The 17,408-nt window shown below is 40.1% G+C and overlaps 1 protein-coding gene across 4 annotated transcripts in view; it reads right to left on the minus strand.

The window, feature by feature from the left end:
* The window catches only part of shisa6a (shisa family member 6a), an 87,619-nt gene that overhangs the window by 64,927 nt on the left and 5,284 nt on the right, over window positions 1–17,408 (minus strand). For all 4 annotated transcript variants that reach the window (XM_084925125.1, XM_084925123.1, XM_084925124.1 and 1 more), the window contains exons 3-5: window positions 15,718–15,875; window positions 8,877–8,972; window positions 8,381–8,449 (exon numbers count right to left, since the gene is read on the minus strand). In XM_084925125.1, the coding sequence (XP_084781251.1) occupies window positions 8,381–8,449; window positions 8,877–8,972; window positions 15,718–15,875 (323 nt within the window). The remainder of the gene's footprint in view (window positions 1–8,380; window positions 8,450–8,876; window positions 8,973–15,717; window positions 15,876–17,408) is intronic.

Raw genomic sequence — 17,408 nt, forward strand, 5'->3', positions numbered from 1 at the left:
ACCACAGGCCTGGTTGTCGCTATAGGCTAGCGACAACCAGGCCTGTGGTGTTTTTCCAAATTCTTAATTTCATATTTCTTGGTGACTCAAACCAAATTTTATCGCTTATACAAATTTTGGTGACGGTGTGGGCGAAGTTAACACAACGAAGAACGTAACATCGCATCCACAGGGAAATGATGAAATCAAGACAATATATAGGAGAATCAAAAGAACTGAAATTTATAATAAATGCTTTTAAAAAATCTTAATGTTAATAATTAAGACAGACAAATATTATTATAGCGAGAAAGACTTATTTATGTTCCTGTGACTTTACTTCCAAATTAACTGCAGAAGACTGCAGCTTTTACCTCATTTCTCAATCCAACATGTAAATATAGTGCATTTAAACTGAGTTAAAATAATAGCTGACAGTGTAAGTGTCTCTCACAGACAAATGTTTCTAATGGGCTCTTCTTTTAAAAATGGAGTTTCTATGACAATATAATCCCATGGTGGCCCAGCAATATTATGCAAATAAACCAATTACTCTTTGGAATAAAAGCAGATTCATTTTTCTGCATAAATACACAATGCAAAAATAGTCCATTTAACCTTGTTACCACCTGCTCCTCTCATCTCAGTAAACAACCGCAGCAAAGGCCGTATGACCCTGACATCATGTTGAATATTTTATTCCACCCCACTATGCTGAAAAAAAGGTGTCTGATAGTGAGAGTAGCGCAGTTTGCCTTTACTAGATTTGTGCGTTTAGTTTCATATGTAAAGCAGAGCAGGATGAAACGCTGCAGGGATAAGGCACTTGTATTTCGCCCGATGTGATGCCTTGCCTTTGAGTCTCAGCCCTTTGAATGCTCTGATCATCTTAATGCAGCAGGTTTGATGCTGCGTCTACACCTGGATCCCACGCCACGTCTGCCATTTGTATAGATGTGACCAGCTGGGAGATGAGCTGTGGCTTGTAAGTAAGTGTGCAGAAGACGAGACTTGATGAAAAACAAAACAGCTTCTTCTTTTTTTTTTTTAAATCTAGTCGTATTTCCTGTAGAAAACCAGCAGCATTGCTGTGCTCTGTTTCACCACCTGTGAAGACTATACATCAGATGCTACTGGTAGCCCTGCTGGTTTTAGATAAGTGTTGGGATGGGAACTGGTCTGTGTGGGCAGAACACAGCGGGTCTATCACAGACTTCCCTGCCCTTGTAATAGAAGTCCTGTAGCTCTGTAAACTCAGTAACTCTGTGACATATAGTGGTCGTGGAACATCTCAGATCTTGTATCTTTTATAAAATAATAAATATGAAGACTGGAAGGAAGCATATTAATCATTTGAAAGAAACAGTAGCTCTTATCAAAAGGCTTAGCCATGTTGTCAAACAATTTGCAGTGATCTTTTTACTGTTTCAAGACAAATTATTTAATTTAATCTTACTGTAACAAACCACATCTTGTTGTCCATGATGTCGCTCTACAAGGTGAGGAATTCAGTAACCAAACACACAAACACAGGTACATGTTAGGGCTCCTGAAGATATTTATCTATGCCAGAAATGATGACATCATCACATTGCCTAGCAACCGCCTACCTATGGGCTGAAACAACTCATTTTTGCACATACGACAGCTTATATAGGCATAATATTGTACTTAATTTCATGATAATAATATTTATATTCACATAACTTGAATTTTATGATATTAATGTTGCTTGTAACCTCCTAACAACAGAGCATAGGCATGCACTATTGTTAAATTAATGTTGGGAAAAGACTAATTGTGGCACAAACTGTGGTCAAAGCATGTAATGATTGATGAAAAATAACTGCAAAGTCAATAAAAACTGAGTCATTTACCAAAATGTGAGCACAGTCTTGTTTTCTTTTACCACCCTGCACACCAGTCTGAAGGCCGGCACTGAATGAAATGTTCTTGTTGTTGTTATTTGGACAGTCTTATGTAAATAGGCAGCATCACTTTTGCTTATCATTATGAGTTTAGTGTCGATGCACAATGTAGTAGCTATCGAAAAATGATACCAGCAACATTTTGATTAGTGCCTGTGACCCTCACTGAGCATGAAATCTGCCAGAAAATTGAAAGCTTGGTTGAGCAATAAAAGGCTGTTTTGGTTTAGCAGGTAGCTGAAACGGTACACACTGGGAAGAAAGAAAGAAAGAATTTCAAGCAGCAGCAGCAGCAGGGAGCCGTCACTGGATCCAGAAGGAGCTTGACTCACCACTGATCCCTTTGAATCAATATAAAGCGTCATAGTCTAGTTTGGTAAACATGAGTATGCAATTGGCTGATGTCACCTTACAGGATTTTATTGATCAGTGATTCTCACGTTTGAAGTCTTCAGTTACAGCATGCTCAGATTTTCAGCCGCTACGAGCATCTGTAAAGACGAGCCTATATAAGGAGGCAAACTGGAAAGTGAAACCTACTTGGCTAAATTTGACACCCCTCCATTTGCACTCACACTCAGCTACGCAGCCCCATACATGCATAGGCACAGACACACTGTAGGCCTGGAGGGATTAAAGCAAGGGGAGGTGGGAGCGCTGCAGCAGTGCGTCCCAATAAGACAAGGTCACCTTAAGTGGATTGGGATGACGGGGTGGGGGGGTTGGGGAGGTTGGAAGACAATTCCCTCAGGATGAAAACAGGGAGCAACTCATGAAAAAGTAATTAAGCAGGATGCACATCAGTGGATGCCACAGGCGGGGAAAGCAAGGAGAGAGATGAATAAGCCCCGAGGACGAGGGGGATGTTTGTACACAAGATGTCTGGGAGATGTTCGCTAAATGCACACATTGGGACTGTTTAACCTCAGAGATATTACACGTTAGCCTCAGAGTTACTGTGAGTCGACAACTATGCGGGTAACAGCAGCGAGCATATTTTAGTTCCTGCTTCTCAAACATGACCGGACCGTGTTACTGCACGGCTTTTGTGGCTGATTTACTCCATTAAACAGTATTTTAAAGCTGCAGATTTTACTTTACTAGTAGAAAATGATTGCTAATTGTTTTTAAATGTCAACATCTGGAGGAAAACTCTTGCTGTTTACGGCATCCTTTTCTTTGTAGTCGCAACAATAAAATACTGTAGCAACGTTCTCTGTTTCAAAATAGACATTTAAAACTACAGAAAAACTAATGTATGTGTAATAATTGGTAAAGTCATATAACTACTTTTGAAAGAAGTCCATCCATCTACATTCTGCTCCCTATCTGGGTCCAGGATGTGGGGGCAGCAGTCCAACCAGAGATGCCCAGAAACCCCGATTCCTGTCACCTACACCAACTCTTTCAGGGAGCCACTGAGGCCTTTCCAAGCCAGCTGAAAGAGACAATCACTCAGGCATGTCATGGGTCTGCCCTGGGGTTTCTCCTCTAATTACCAACCCAGAGTGGGCACTCCACCCTTTTCCAGCTGAGAACAATGGTCTCAGACTTGGAGCTGCTAATTTTCATTCTTGGCGCTTCACACTTCAAGCTGCAAACCACCCCAGTGAGAGCTAAAGGCCAGCGCCTGATGAAGGACCGCACCAGCAGCAAAAAGAGGTGATCTTCAGCCTCTTGGCTCTGCCTAGAAATTCTGTCCATAAAACCATCCAACAGCCAGTGCAAACAGGTTTGACTGAGGACGCAGCGAAAGAAGCTGCCTCTGTAGCTAACTTGTGTAACACCGGTCGTGTACATCCATCCATCCATGGATGGTAGAAAGACATTTTAAAAAAATTAAATAGCAATAAAAACTTGAAAAATCTACCTAAAAATGTGCTGGACCAACCAGAATAGACAGATTTGTGTCACATCAATGACAATCTGAAGTTTAGATGTAGATCTAAGAACTCTGAGAACAAAGCTGAGCCTTTAATTCCATCACTGAGTCAAATTTCTGATACTGATGCACAAGCCAGTCAAGCTTTCTTTGAATCGTACTGTTATCTAAAGCGCTGCTGATTAATTAATTCAGATAAAAGAAAGAAGGAAAATGCCCTGAATGTCATTTTGATGTCAAATTAAACTCAGAGAAACAGGCTGAACAAAGAAGAGATCTTATTTTGAATTTTCCTTTCCTTTGGGAACATGTTCTTAGACAAACCTCTTAAAATCTGTGCTACTTTGATTAAACTGACATTCCTTGACTTGCAAAAGGGAGCGCAAGCGTTTTTACTAAAGGAAGCTTTTCTAAATCAACAATTTAACAGTAGACCCTCTTGTAATTATGATGGAGTTAAACAGGAAAAATCAAATAAATTGAATTATGTTACTTTTGGCCTTAAAATAAACCACTCACCCTGCTTTCTCCTCCCTTATTTCATAACCAGACCTTATACGAAACAAATACAGTAATCACACTTCTGGATAAACCAAAACACGGAGCATCTCAACCAGTTTTGTTCAGTTAAAATATTTAGAAACATCAGCTGTTTGCATCTGCTTGACTTCCACATAAACTGATATCTGGAGCTGTTAAGCAGCATCGCTACATATAATCCATCCAGCCTCACTTAGTCACTTTACCACCTGATCCGAGCACTCCTGCAGGCAAACCAGAGATGCTCGTGTCTCTCTGTGGATGCACTCAAAGCTCAGAGAGTCATGTTATATCACAGGTGCATGAATATTAATGACATTATTTGGATCTTTGTTTAACAGCTTGGTAGGACTGACGTACATTCAAATCTGTACTGTTTGTACTGTTCCTGTCACTATAGCACCCCCACACAAACAAAACAATGCTGCACACACACACACACACAATATGGGGCGTAAGGTCAAAGTATTCATGCTTAGATATTGTCTAATGGAGTGATTGTGAATGTCTCATCCAGCCTTTTAGGCCAATAAACGCACCCAGGATGTACCTGAATAGAAAATGGACTTCTAATGAAATAGTTCTTCTTTCACTGATATAATGTGTTCAACTACTGAACCTGGTCTATGTGACCAAAGCCTTGTATCTCCAACACCGGTGTGTTTAATGGTAACTGATCCATCGAAGGTGAAGCAGGAAGGACAAAAACTATAATAAATGGAGTAAAAGATAAATAAAGGAAGGAGAAAAGTAATGGAGAATGCACCGTGACAATCTAGAAAGAGTGAAAGAAAGGAACAAACAGAAAACTAAAGGAGGAATACAGGAAGAATAACACAAGGGAGAAAGGGAGAGAGGATGCAATGAAGGAAACAAGACCAGAAAAGGAAGGTAAGGAGAACAGAAAGAAAAGGGAGGAAGTAAAGAATGAAATGTGTAAAATTCCTCCAAACGGTCTCTGACTACAACAGAACTTGAGTAAATGAACTTTCCACCTCTTCACATGAACCAGAATTAAGGACTTGATGTCTGCCTGGAACAGCTGACCTGTGCAGATGTTCGCTGTGGATGATCTTTGCTAAAAATAAATAAATAAATAAATGTTTTTGGAGCAGATTTGGAGCCAGGGCAGGATGCAGTCAGCTGTGACACGTGCACATCTGTCAGTCTACTTCCTCCTGACAGTAGCTGTGTGTTCGGGAAGTGTGTGTGTGTGTGGAGGGGGGGGGGGGATCCCGCCGACAGCCAGCTGTTAAACGAAGACACGTATGATGGAAGCTGACAGGACCTCCGCTTTGAAGTGACAGCTACCGCCATCAGGCTGCTAAAGCGTGTCAGCTAATAGGTGCAGTGAGAGGGTGACAGGTACAGTCAGGAGAGGGTCGCTGCCTCAGACAACAGCTGAAGTGTTAGTCTTTAGTTAGAGGGATTCATCCAGTTCATGAAAGCTGACGTTTCCAGCTTTCAGAACTGCTGTTCAGTATTTGCTTTAATGACATGCGCATGCTAGCTTCACTTTCAGCATTTCTGTAGACTCGTTTTGTGTCTTTTGAAATCGATTTGCTTCTTTCATAATATTTCCAAGTCGAGTTTCTGCATTACCTCCAACTTCTTCAGTGTGTTACTGTAAAGGAGCTTCAAGGCTGAGATTTTGCCAGCTCTCAACAGTAAATGTCAGCAAATTCATTATCGGTGGCAACAATTTCGCTTTACTCTTAGATTTTAAGTTTTTTCTGTGTCTGTTAAATGAAAAGCTTTTACGCATTCTGCTATATTTTATTTGGTATTGGTTCTGTTGCTTCGGAGCAAGTCCTTCATATCTGAAGTTAGCCTCAGGGGAAATACTGTACTATGCAAAAGTCTTGAGCCACCCCTCATTTATTTATTTTTTTGCTTCCAAAGAGCCGGACGTTGTTGTATTTTTTTAGTGCTCTCCAGCAGGAGATCTACAGGCTTTCTGAAGGTGTTTCCAAAATATTCTGTGGACACTGTTTATTTGTTTGTTTGTTTGTTTTTTTGCCTATTAGTCATTTAAGCATTAAAAAGCCACTTAAGTCAAGGAAAGATAGTATTGAGTTCACACAGACGGCAAAGAACCAACTTTAAAACAGCTATTTAGGCACATTGTTGCTAACAGCCTGATGCTTAAACACATGATTTGTTAGTTTTTTTGCTAAAGAAAATAATCCAGCTTCATAAGAATGAAATTGCATTTTGTCATTAGCTGAAATGTATCAGCACAGTGTGCAATGTGCCCTTAAAAAACTGAAAAAAAATGTACAATAATATCCTGCACACATTTCCCATTTTTCTAGCAAAATATAAAGAAATGAGGAGTGGCTCAAACCTCTTGCACAGTCCTGTACATAAAACATTCAGTGGTCATTAATACATTTAAAAATATCATTTTTAAATTGATTAATTATCATCTCTCATCTTTATATCTGGGTTTTATTGAAAAAGCGTATCTTTTACGTATGTATATTAAGGTTCAGAGATAAATGTTCACATACATCGAGTGAAGTTGCAAACAATTTGCAATTTGAAGTCCTTTCTTGAGCTTTTCTTTATGTTGAGTACTGAGTTTTTCTGGGTATTTTTACAACAATCAATAATTTTACAATAATCCAAATGTAACCTATGTGATTGTTTTCCAGACAGAGACACACTTATTCGCTGGTTTTAGCTCAGTGAGAGTCTGTGCAGACATAACCGAGACGAGTTACAGCGGTTTCTCAGATGACATGTTAGGACTGCGAGCTGGTCAACTCGACTGGTCCAAATTTAACTCGTTCAGGTTGTGTGAAGCTGAATGATCCAGAAATGTTCTCCCCTTTTTAACGACACTAGACTTTTTTTTTATCTCACAAAGCCATTTTCACTGCACAGCTTCCACTCAGAGCGACTGTCGCTCTCTATCACTGCGACTCGAAACCTGTCAGGTTACAATCATCAGTTCAATCACCAGTCCTCCTGCCACCACACTTTCTAAAGGAGAAACACCTCTTGGCACATCATTGTCACTTAAAAAGACAAGCTTGCAACAAAATGTTCTTCATGGGTCTGAATCACAGTCTCCTGAGAATTCGGATCAGTTATGATGTTAAAAGTGAGAATTTTAAAGATAAACCACACATTTTAGGTTTAAGAACTGGAAAGGATTCAATAGCAGATTCAACATTCAATAATAGAACATAAGACTAAAGACACGATAAAGAAGCAAGTATTTTCCCGATCAAAGTCACATAAAAGTCACTCATCACGTCCTGCAGCCCCGATCTTCTCTAAACGTTACCCAGCAGAGCTGTGTGTCAGAAACCGAATGTCCGAATGAGTCACGTTGGACATTAAGCACACTTCACCCTCCCAGCTCCCTCGTGCAAATAGAGCAGGTAATTATCTGGATAACTCACAGTCAGGAAGTGGGTGACATGCGACTCATCGCCATAAGCAAATTCAGTATTTCCAGTAGTAATAAAACATCTGATACAGAGAATCATCTGCTGCGTGATACAGCTGAGAAATGACCATTTCTGATGATGTTTCAACCTGATTCTCCAGGAATTCACATGTGAAAACAACTAATCACATGTTTATGACCAAAGATAAGATTCTATCACACGTTAACTCAACAAAAGAAGGAAAAACAAACAAACTTCAGACTGTGAACCTTTCACTTACCTTCCCGACTGCTGAAAAGTGTTAACCCCTGGCTAGACTCTCACTTATAAGCATCAAAGCAGCCCTGTTAATGTCTGACATCCTCACCTGTGCGTAGAGGTCATACAAATAGAGCCGACCAGTGTATTCATTCAGAGCTGCTGTCAAACACCCACCAGCAGAAATGCAAGGGCTCTGAGAACCACCTCCCATAGAATAAATAAAATATTACAACTCTGGCACTGTACACCCGGTGACTGAGCTGTGATTATCGGCCAAGGGCACTCCACTGATCCGTGTGTGTGTGTGTGAAGTGTGAGCAACTTCTCTTATCAGGTGTGAGCAGAAAACAGGTTGTGTGGCTGGAAAATGGAAGATTTAGAGAACATACCGTAGGACATGGGGATGTCCAGATCGCCCTGCCAGGACATCTGCCCCGATTCGTCTATGGAGTGCTGCGCTATAAAAACACAACAGGCCTCTTGTTTACGGCTCATTCTTAAAGTAATGCTCCTTTGATTTATTTGAATTTCAGAGGACAATAGGAGGGAAATCTACAACTGTGCCATGCTACGTTCACACTGGCTGCCTACAGAGTTGGAAAGTGTTACTTTGTCATTGGAAGTGTGGATTTAATCATAGATAAGAAATGTGTGTCTGTGTGGGAACTTTGCAAGATGTCACTTAAAGCCATTATGAATTGTAGCGTCCAGTTTCCACTGAGCTGAAACAAAAGTCACATTCTTTGACTTTTTTTTTTACTGCGCAGTCCTGCACACAGTCATTTGGCAGAAAGAGCTCGACAGCACGGCACAGCGAGTGAAATGATTGTTATTCTGCACTTCACTGTACTGTGAAGTGAAAAACAGATAATGAGGATGGACTACCTTTCAAGTGGCCACGTCCAAGTGTGACAAACCCAGAGGAGATGAAGTTGTGCATGTCTTGGCCTCCGCTGCGCAGGTTCTCTTTTCCGTAATGTCCTGGTGAGACAAAGATTGTGGAAAATTAATATTTCAGCAACAAATTTGAGAGTTTAAAGGACGTGCTGTGTACTGTGCCTCAAGTTGAGATGATGCAGACTCAGATAAGCTGACATCATCTGTTTCACAACTCAAAAGGCAGTTGCATCATCATGTTAAGACTGACAACTGTTAAGTGAATCCTTCCCTGCTGTTACTGATCTCTTCATATGTTTGATCCACTACTGGTGAATATCTTAGTGTTCGGTGGACCTAAGGAAGATACACAAAGTGTCTGACATATTTCACATTCAGTTATTTTCCAAGTTTGTCGTCACTGTTGGAGCAGCAGAGCTGCTCAATATCCTGGATTTTCCAAAGATTATGAAAAGTTACATGAAAAGTAAAGGAAAAAAATGGATTATTGTGCACTTCTTAGGCCAGCTGGCATTCAAAACATTCATATTGTGACAATGGTGACTTTTTAGTATTCATAGCTGCAAGTGTGCTGTGAAGTCTCATTCATTTTTCCTCTAATAACATTACGAGACTCACAAGTTGAAAACCTTGGCCAACAGAAATCCTGCAGATTACATCGATGCAAAAACGGAACCAAAAAAAATGGTAAAATATTTGAAATCTTTCTAATATTTGTACATGCACGTGAACTAAAAGACCGTACTTTAGTTTAAAATGTCATTTAATTTTGAGAGCCATCTGAAAATCTACAAAAAAAATCCCAAACAACTTTTGAATTCTGGTTCTGCTTTGTGAGCAGCAATGACAGCCGAGTCTCACTGACATCACATTTATGTGAACCTATTTCGAGCCAAACTTATAGATAAAATGGGAACAATGTTACTCGAGATAATTAAAATGACTGAAGTCAGATAAATTGGACCGGCGAATGCCGAAACACACTTTTCCTCTTCAGAGTCAGTCGCTCAGTCCTTCACAGATCAGTGCTCTCAAGACAGTTTGCTATTGGCTACCAGAGCAACATCGCCAAAGTTCAACTCACCTGAATTTACTTGACCCCCTCAGGTAAATCCATTGATTAAAACCGCTCTAATGGAAAGAATTTAACCGAAACATTTCACCATTTTAAATGCTGGTGTGGCTCCGCTTCTGAACTAAGGAGAGTCTGCAGTGAATTCCCAGCTGTTCCTGCCATTTTATAAAAGAGCAGCCGCAGATGACAAGAATACTAAACAGGGATAAAATGGCAAAACTGGCAAAACTGACTCTCAGGTGGGTTGATTAGCTTGTCAATATGCATTGCTTAAGGATGCCAGAAATGAAATCAGCAGATTTCAAGGTTTCATATTTCCTCTTTTTCAGTGGCCCTTTGTTTTTTCTGAAGTAGCTGAAACCCTTTGATAAAACTGCAGAGGTTTTGGAACCTTAGTAAGGACAGAACTGGGTTTTCATATAATTCAGAATAGATTAAAGTCTTTAAGACTTTTGGAGGCGTATGTGTAAGAATGACCAATGTTAAAGCTTATGTGTAAACCCTGTTTGTGTTAAAAGATCTGTAATCAGTGATTTCCCCTCATCAGGATGAACACGGGTGTAACTGAGAGCCTGGTGTGAACGCAAAGGAGCAACACAAGGTGTCTGCCAGCACTGTGCCAGTGTTGAGTGTTCCTGTCTCCCACAAAGCTGCCTAAAAGAAAATTAAAAACGGCAGCATTAATTAACAGATGAAAACGTTTTTAAAAAAACATGCAAACTCATAGAGGTGGTTCATCAAACAGCTTCTCCTCCTCCTTCTCTCTGCTCTCTGTTCGCACCTCTCTGCATTAACTAGCAAAGAGTTAAATGCCTATTTCTCCAAAGAGCCACTTCAAAGTCAATAACATCACTCAGACCTTTGGGCCAGGGGAAGCCGAGATCGAACAGCATTTCAAATTATCATAATGGGAAGAAACAAGTGGGAGCATTAGGCCTGGTCTTCATCACGCCTCGGCAACACAGCTCGTTTGTTTCCTTTTATCAAACCCAGAGGATGACTAAAGCCTGATTACTGACGCACTTTGACCACCACTGTTAGTTTGAGACCTTGAAAGAAATCAGGAAATATCCGAGGATGGGAGGCAGCATTTTTCACTCCTTTTAGTGCCTGATTTTTAATACTGCTCTCTCTGTGCAGATATGAATGCTGTACTATAGCTGTTTATTTTTTCTCACAGGGTGAAATGTTGATGATTCATAAGCTCTGTACACTCAAAGGAAAACACCTAAAACCATGAGCTGGAGATGCTCACCATGATATAAATTGCTCCTGCGAGGCAGCCTGAGCCTATAGCCGCTTCGATTTATTATTTTATTTTATTTCTACTTGATGTGTTTGCAAACTTTGAGGAAAACACTGTATGACTCCCTCTATTTATATGAAACTCCAGCCTGAAATAGTTTGGCTTACTGTTATTTAGCTTTAAAGGGTTACTTACAGCAGCAGGATCCATATGAGTGTCACCAAAGCAAAATGGTTCCCACACATTTGTTATACTTGGAATACCAAATATAGTGGTATCCTCATTTTTTACAATTGTTAATTATTCCTGAAACTGAGATGGAGTGTGGCAGGACCTAAAAGTGTGACATTTCACCTCCATGAAATATAGAGAAGCATAAAAGGGCATCCACATGTTAAGCTGCACTGCAGCTGCTGGGAAGTTTAAAAAAATGTTGCTTTAAGGTGTGTTCTGGCCAAAAACTAAGGTTAACCTTGTATCCTTTGGACATATGTTACTGCTACAGATAATGCACTAAATATACAATGTTTTAATATTAGTCTTCAGGCCAGCTTCTTGCTGTTATCATGTTCCAGTTTTGCTCCAAATAGTTCTAGGTCAAAATTCTAGGGACATTTCAGATTTTGTTACCACTGGACAGAAATAAACAGACTATTTCCCCCAGTTTGCTAAGCTAATCTAACTGGATGCTGGTTGCAGAGATTGATATCCTATATAAACAGATGAAAATGGTATCAGTCACCTGATTAAACAAATAAACAGACAAAATCAAACTCTTTATTCAGAGCAGCATTTGTCTTTTTCCTCAAAAACCAGCTGCGTGCAGAAAATGTTTTCTCTTGCATTGTTCAAAGCCTCTGAATCTGCTCACCAGGACAGCCGATTCATCTGGCATCTTGACCTGACACTGAGGTTTCTAGTTTGAAAAAGTGATTGTGCTCATTAGTCCTGCAGGAGGACGTACAATTACCCATATGAGCAAAAATCAAATGTCCCTCACCTACAGAAATCCTTCAGAGAGGAGGCAATAACAGACTGAAGATGGAAACAGAGTGCAAGGTGTTGACAGTTTTGTCAGGTAGCAGTCCCATTCACCACCTTTGGAGCGCTGACAGTGAGCCAGGCCTTATTAGCCCATATCAGTGCTGGGCCACACTAATTCTCTTGTGGCTGAATGTGAACAAATCCCTCCAGCCAGGGTTAAAAATGCGGTGCAACGTTTTCTCGGGGGAGTGAAAGCTGTTAAACAGACGATTAATGTCTTTTGTATTCACCACAGTGGGTTCCCTCCCATATACAGTTATATCTGAATGTCAAGTAAAATAACGGAGTATAAGTATAATACATATAATACAGACTCTTCAAGCAAACTGATGCAATGACATCATCTTTTGAAAGTTTCAGCCCAAAGTTGTTTCCATCAAAACTAAGATGAACCCAGTTGCTGTAAGTGTCCTGAAAGGATGATTTCATTCTCCGTGTGGAAAGTGTGGAAGACATTTGTCGCCTATTTTCACAGCAACATAGAAACTTTAGAGGACAAAATGAGAGTAGAGAACAAAACTTCAGGAAATTGAAGTGATAATGCTCACTCTGGGACAGTTCTGGAGGGGTACTATCCTCACCAGAAGACACACTCCATCAGCATCATATCTTGATAGGCTATAATACAGTTTCTCCTCCGGAACAGCAAGTGCGATTTCCTCATTTTCTAACTCTGTCCTTTTTTTGGCAGATATGACTTGGCTCTTGTAGGCTTATAATTCTTTGAAGGGCTATTTTTTAATCACAACATATAAAGACAAGTGATAAAAAAGATTAAGAAGAGAGAATGAGCTTCATACTGTTAGAGCCCATCCGCTGAGTGTAGCTTCTTCTGAGTATATTTTATTCTCTTTCATGGTTGTATATCAGTGTTTCACAGAAGTCTATTCAAATCTGTCTTCATTCTCTCTGCCCATTAACTCTGATTTGTTGCAGCAATCCAGAGGATGGTTTGAGGCTGCCAAAAGAATACTGCACCTGTGGGATCATCGACATCTTTCTTTCTTTTTCTGCTTAAATAGCTGGCTTAAATAGTAAACACCATGAGTTCAAGGAAAGGATGAAGCAGGAATTCGATTCATCTACTGTTTGAAACAGACGAGCAGTGAAGAAACATGAAATGTAAATCGCTCCAATAGAGTCCAAGGATAAAAATATAGAACTAAAACATAAACATGTCCTCTTTAGCTCAGACCTCTTCTGCTACTTTAAAATTACTGCAGTGTTTTGTTGTCGCCCTCATAAAAACTTACATTTCCTCAGTTTCTCGATATAATGAAAACCAAACACAGTCTTATGAGACGTGTGTGTTTTGTGCATAAACTGATCTGTCTTTATAATGTTCTGTAAAACTAACAATAATTATGATAATGAAAATAAAGCCGCATGCTGCCAAGCAGCAACAAACTCTCCCCATTCTTCTGGTGTTTGTGAGTGGGCTCACAAATCCACATACTTAACAGTAGTAGTAATAATATGTTGCAATACATCGTGTAAATGCTCGCACTAACACTGTAATACTTAAAAGAGATAGTTTTCCTCATTTTAAATTCCCATCACTGTCCAAAATTTCAGCCATCTCAACATCCGTCATCCTCCTTAAGGTCACCATTCACCCGTTCACTGGGAGGTCTTCTGTTCACACAGCAAACAATAGCCGGGTAATAAAACATGGGTTTCATAATTTACCAACATCTTTTCTGTGGGTGTTACCATATACTGAAGAAAGTTATGTGTCACTTTGTGAATCACACACAGACTAGTCCTTACACGGTGTTTGTACTCACACAAACAGACACTGAAGCTTATTCTAAAAGCTGCTTCAATGTTTTATCAAAGCGGATGAGCTTTTAAACTTCCCCTTAGTGCATTTCTGCTACTTTGGCGTCACTTCAGCCTGTTTCAGGTTAAGGGTTGGTAAATGGCCTGTATTTGTGTAGCGCTTTTCTAGTCCCTAAGGACCCCAAAGCGCTTTACACAACCAGTCATCCACACATTCACACACTGGTGATGGCAGCTACATTGTAGCCACAGCCACCCTGGGGCGCACTGACAGAGGCGAGGCTGCCAGACACTGGCGCCACCGGGCCCTCTGACCACCACCAGTAGACAACGGGTGAAGTGTCTCGCCCAAGGACACAACGACCGAGACTGTCCAAGCCGGGGCTCGAACTGGCAACCTTCCGATTACAAGGCGAACTCCCAACTCTTGAGCCACGATCGCCAGGGATAAACCTAGAATTGGTTTATGGTTTAGGTAATAGTCTCAGGCTTGGTTGTGATGTTTAAAGAATGCATTATTGCCAATAAAGATTGTCAAACAGACATGCATGTGTGTAAGTGTGCCCCTCCCGCAAACGTCCTGGCTTTCACAACTTTTTGAACCAGTGCTGCAGCTTATACGCCAAATTACTACTGCATCAGAAAGTGATTGTATTAGCTCAACCTTGACAAATAAAATACAGTTTATTACTTTAAAGATACACTCACTAATTCAGTTATAAGTTCCAGTAGCAAAGGCAATATCTCAGAAAACATCCCCCTGGGTCTCGGCTCTTGTTTTGAGAGTTTATGAAGTTCACCTTTGAATCCCAAAGCAGTGCAAAATGGCAACAAATTATAGGAAAATGATGGAAAAGAACGTACACTGTATTATTTTCGACCATGTGAGTTGGTGATTATGTGAGACATGATTTACTTTTCTTTCTTGTTTGCTTTTCTTTGGTAAAACACAAACTTATAGGCTTGTGTTGCTTCTCCTGTCTGTTGGAGCAGTTCCATTTCAATCATATATGCCAATGAAATCAAGTCATTCTGTAGCAGAAAATGAGTCATGCTCTGATATCCTGCTACTCAGTATGAGCTCACCTCTGACACTTCATGTTGGGTGGTGGTGCTGATGGAGAAAATGGTGAAGGCAGAATGACACCAGAGTAAAACATAACACTACGGAATCTGGGACACCATACTAGGGCACTTAGCAAACAAGCTGATCCCTGGAGCAGGGATCTGGAGACCAACCAGATAAAAGTAGCAGGAACAGCGTTACACCGGAATTATCTCTGGACAAAAAGCTGGCGTAATCCCGCAGAACATAATAGTTTACGTCTCAATTTTTAGCCAATGCTGAGTAGGCTTATGCAACCTTAGCATGAGGAAGAGGAGAACTCAGACAGAGGATTGTGCTTCATTTATGCACCTCTGTAAGTGCTGGCTCTACAGAGCAACTCAAGAAAAAGGATCTGTTTCACTGGATGCCAATCACAGGACGCTGTGGCAGATTAACCAGAGCAAAGGATGTCTCTGTTTACGCCTGCACGTCACAACATCGTAAAGCTGGATTTGTAAATGGACGTACGGTGAGAGCTACACATGAAGCCAGTTATTTGGCCTTCACACACACACACACTCTATTTTACAGTCTGACTTATTGATCCCAATAAAAGCAGAGCAGTGTCACCTACCGTGGTTTGCTGCCTTGGTGTGAACAGGTGTGTAATGATTCTTCAAGGTTCTGACCGGTGTCTCATCTTTGGGGGACCCGTCAAGCGCTGCGATGTTTTCGTGCTCATACTGAGATATGGGAACCGGTCCTTGTTGTCTCAAAATGTCAGCCAGGGCTCTGAAAGGAAACCGCAGTGATGTTAAAAACATGAACTGATATGTTCTCGTTTCCAACTGCCAACATTTTCTTTTCTTAGCTCTTCTTAATTTGTTTAGCTGCAGCTTCAATTTGAGCCACAGAGGTTTGGGGCAAGGCGAAAAGGAAATCCTAATTACATCCACAATCACGAGGGAGTCAGGTGGTCAATAAAGCAATGCACACGATGCAGAGTGTTATTTGTACCGGACTCAAGCTCGAGGCCTGTTTGCAAAGCGTTAAATCTGTGTCTTTTCTTTGCAGCCGCAAAATAAAAGTGATATTTCACTAATTCTGCTTCCAACTTTTGGAGGCTCAGTGTCTGTCTCTGACACGGAGTGCCAGCAGTGCGCTTTCTTAGAAGAAATGAAAGAGCAATTTAACTGTGTCAATGTCAACCTAAAGGAACCACATAGTCCACTTTTCCATAACTCTGTGACTTTGGGAGATATACTGTATATTAATAGCATTTCCCTTCCAGGATGAGCACACTTTAGCTGTTTCGTTTTCACAGACAGAGGCGACCTGATTTTGCATTGTCCCAGTTGATACCTCATTGCGTGCAGCAGGAGCACATCCTGTATAGTTTGCAGGAACTGACCCAACTTTAATCAGGTATAAAACTGCAAATTGTGAAGGAAGCAAGTTTCACACAGCTTCTTCAAGACTGTAGGAGCAGCTGTTATAAATGTGATTACTGTTTATATGGAATTTTATTGCATAATCCTTTAATTAAATCTATTAAATAGATAGAATTTATTCTATCTAGCTATGTTATTTACAAAGAAGAAGACTCAATATGTAAAAAAGTACTTGGTAAAAATAAAGTCCTAAAAGTAAGTTACAAGTTTAGATAAACTTTGTGCCATAATTACACGAGCTAGGCTATATACAATATTCATAAAAGCTTGTGTAAAGAAGAATCTTTTAGGATACAATAAGAAAAAAATTTGAAGCAAGAATAATCAGTCAAAGATGCATAATCCAATGTGATCATATTTTACAGTCAGAACATTAGAGATTTTAAAATGAAGGCAGCCTCAAAATGAACTGAGAAAAGTAATTAGTGTGGTAAACCAAGTTTTACAATAGTAATTACAAAGGGCCAAGAATCGATCCTTGGGGAACACCGCAATTAAACTCACCTACTGTTGTTAGAGATCTAATAGCAACACTGTTTATGTAACAACTTTAATATAAAGGATAGGTGTAATATTGCATATGTTTTCTTGTTGAACTGAACTGAAACCAAAAATCCTCCAATTTCAGTGATTTACGTGAACGTGAGTGAGTCGAACTGTTGCAAGACGCCTTTCATTTGTCTTTGAACATCGACAAAGTTACAGGTGAGCTGTGCAGGGTTAGATTTGAATAAGAATGTGTTTAGCCACATGCTAAATAGTAAAAATTATGGAAACTTGGAGCTTTTACATTTCAAATGAAGTCTCATCCTTATTGATGTTATACGTTTTCTGATAAAACTTTCATATAAAGGGTTTGAACATTAACCAGACT

This window comes from Perissodus microlepis, chromosome 4, assembly GCF_051167445.1.
Source record: "Perissodus microlepis isolate ML-2025 ecotype Zambia chromosome 4, ASM5116744v1, whole genome shotgun sequence".
Lineage (NCBI taxonomy): Eukaryota > Metazoa > Chordata > Actinopteri > Cichliformes > Cichlidae > Perissodus > Perissodus microlepis.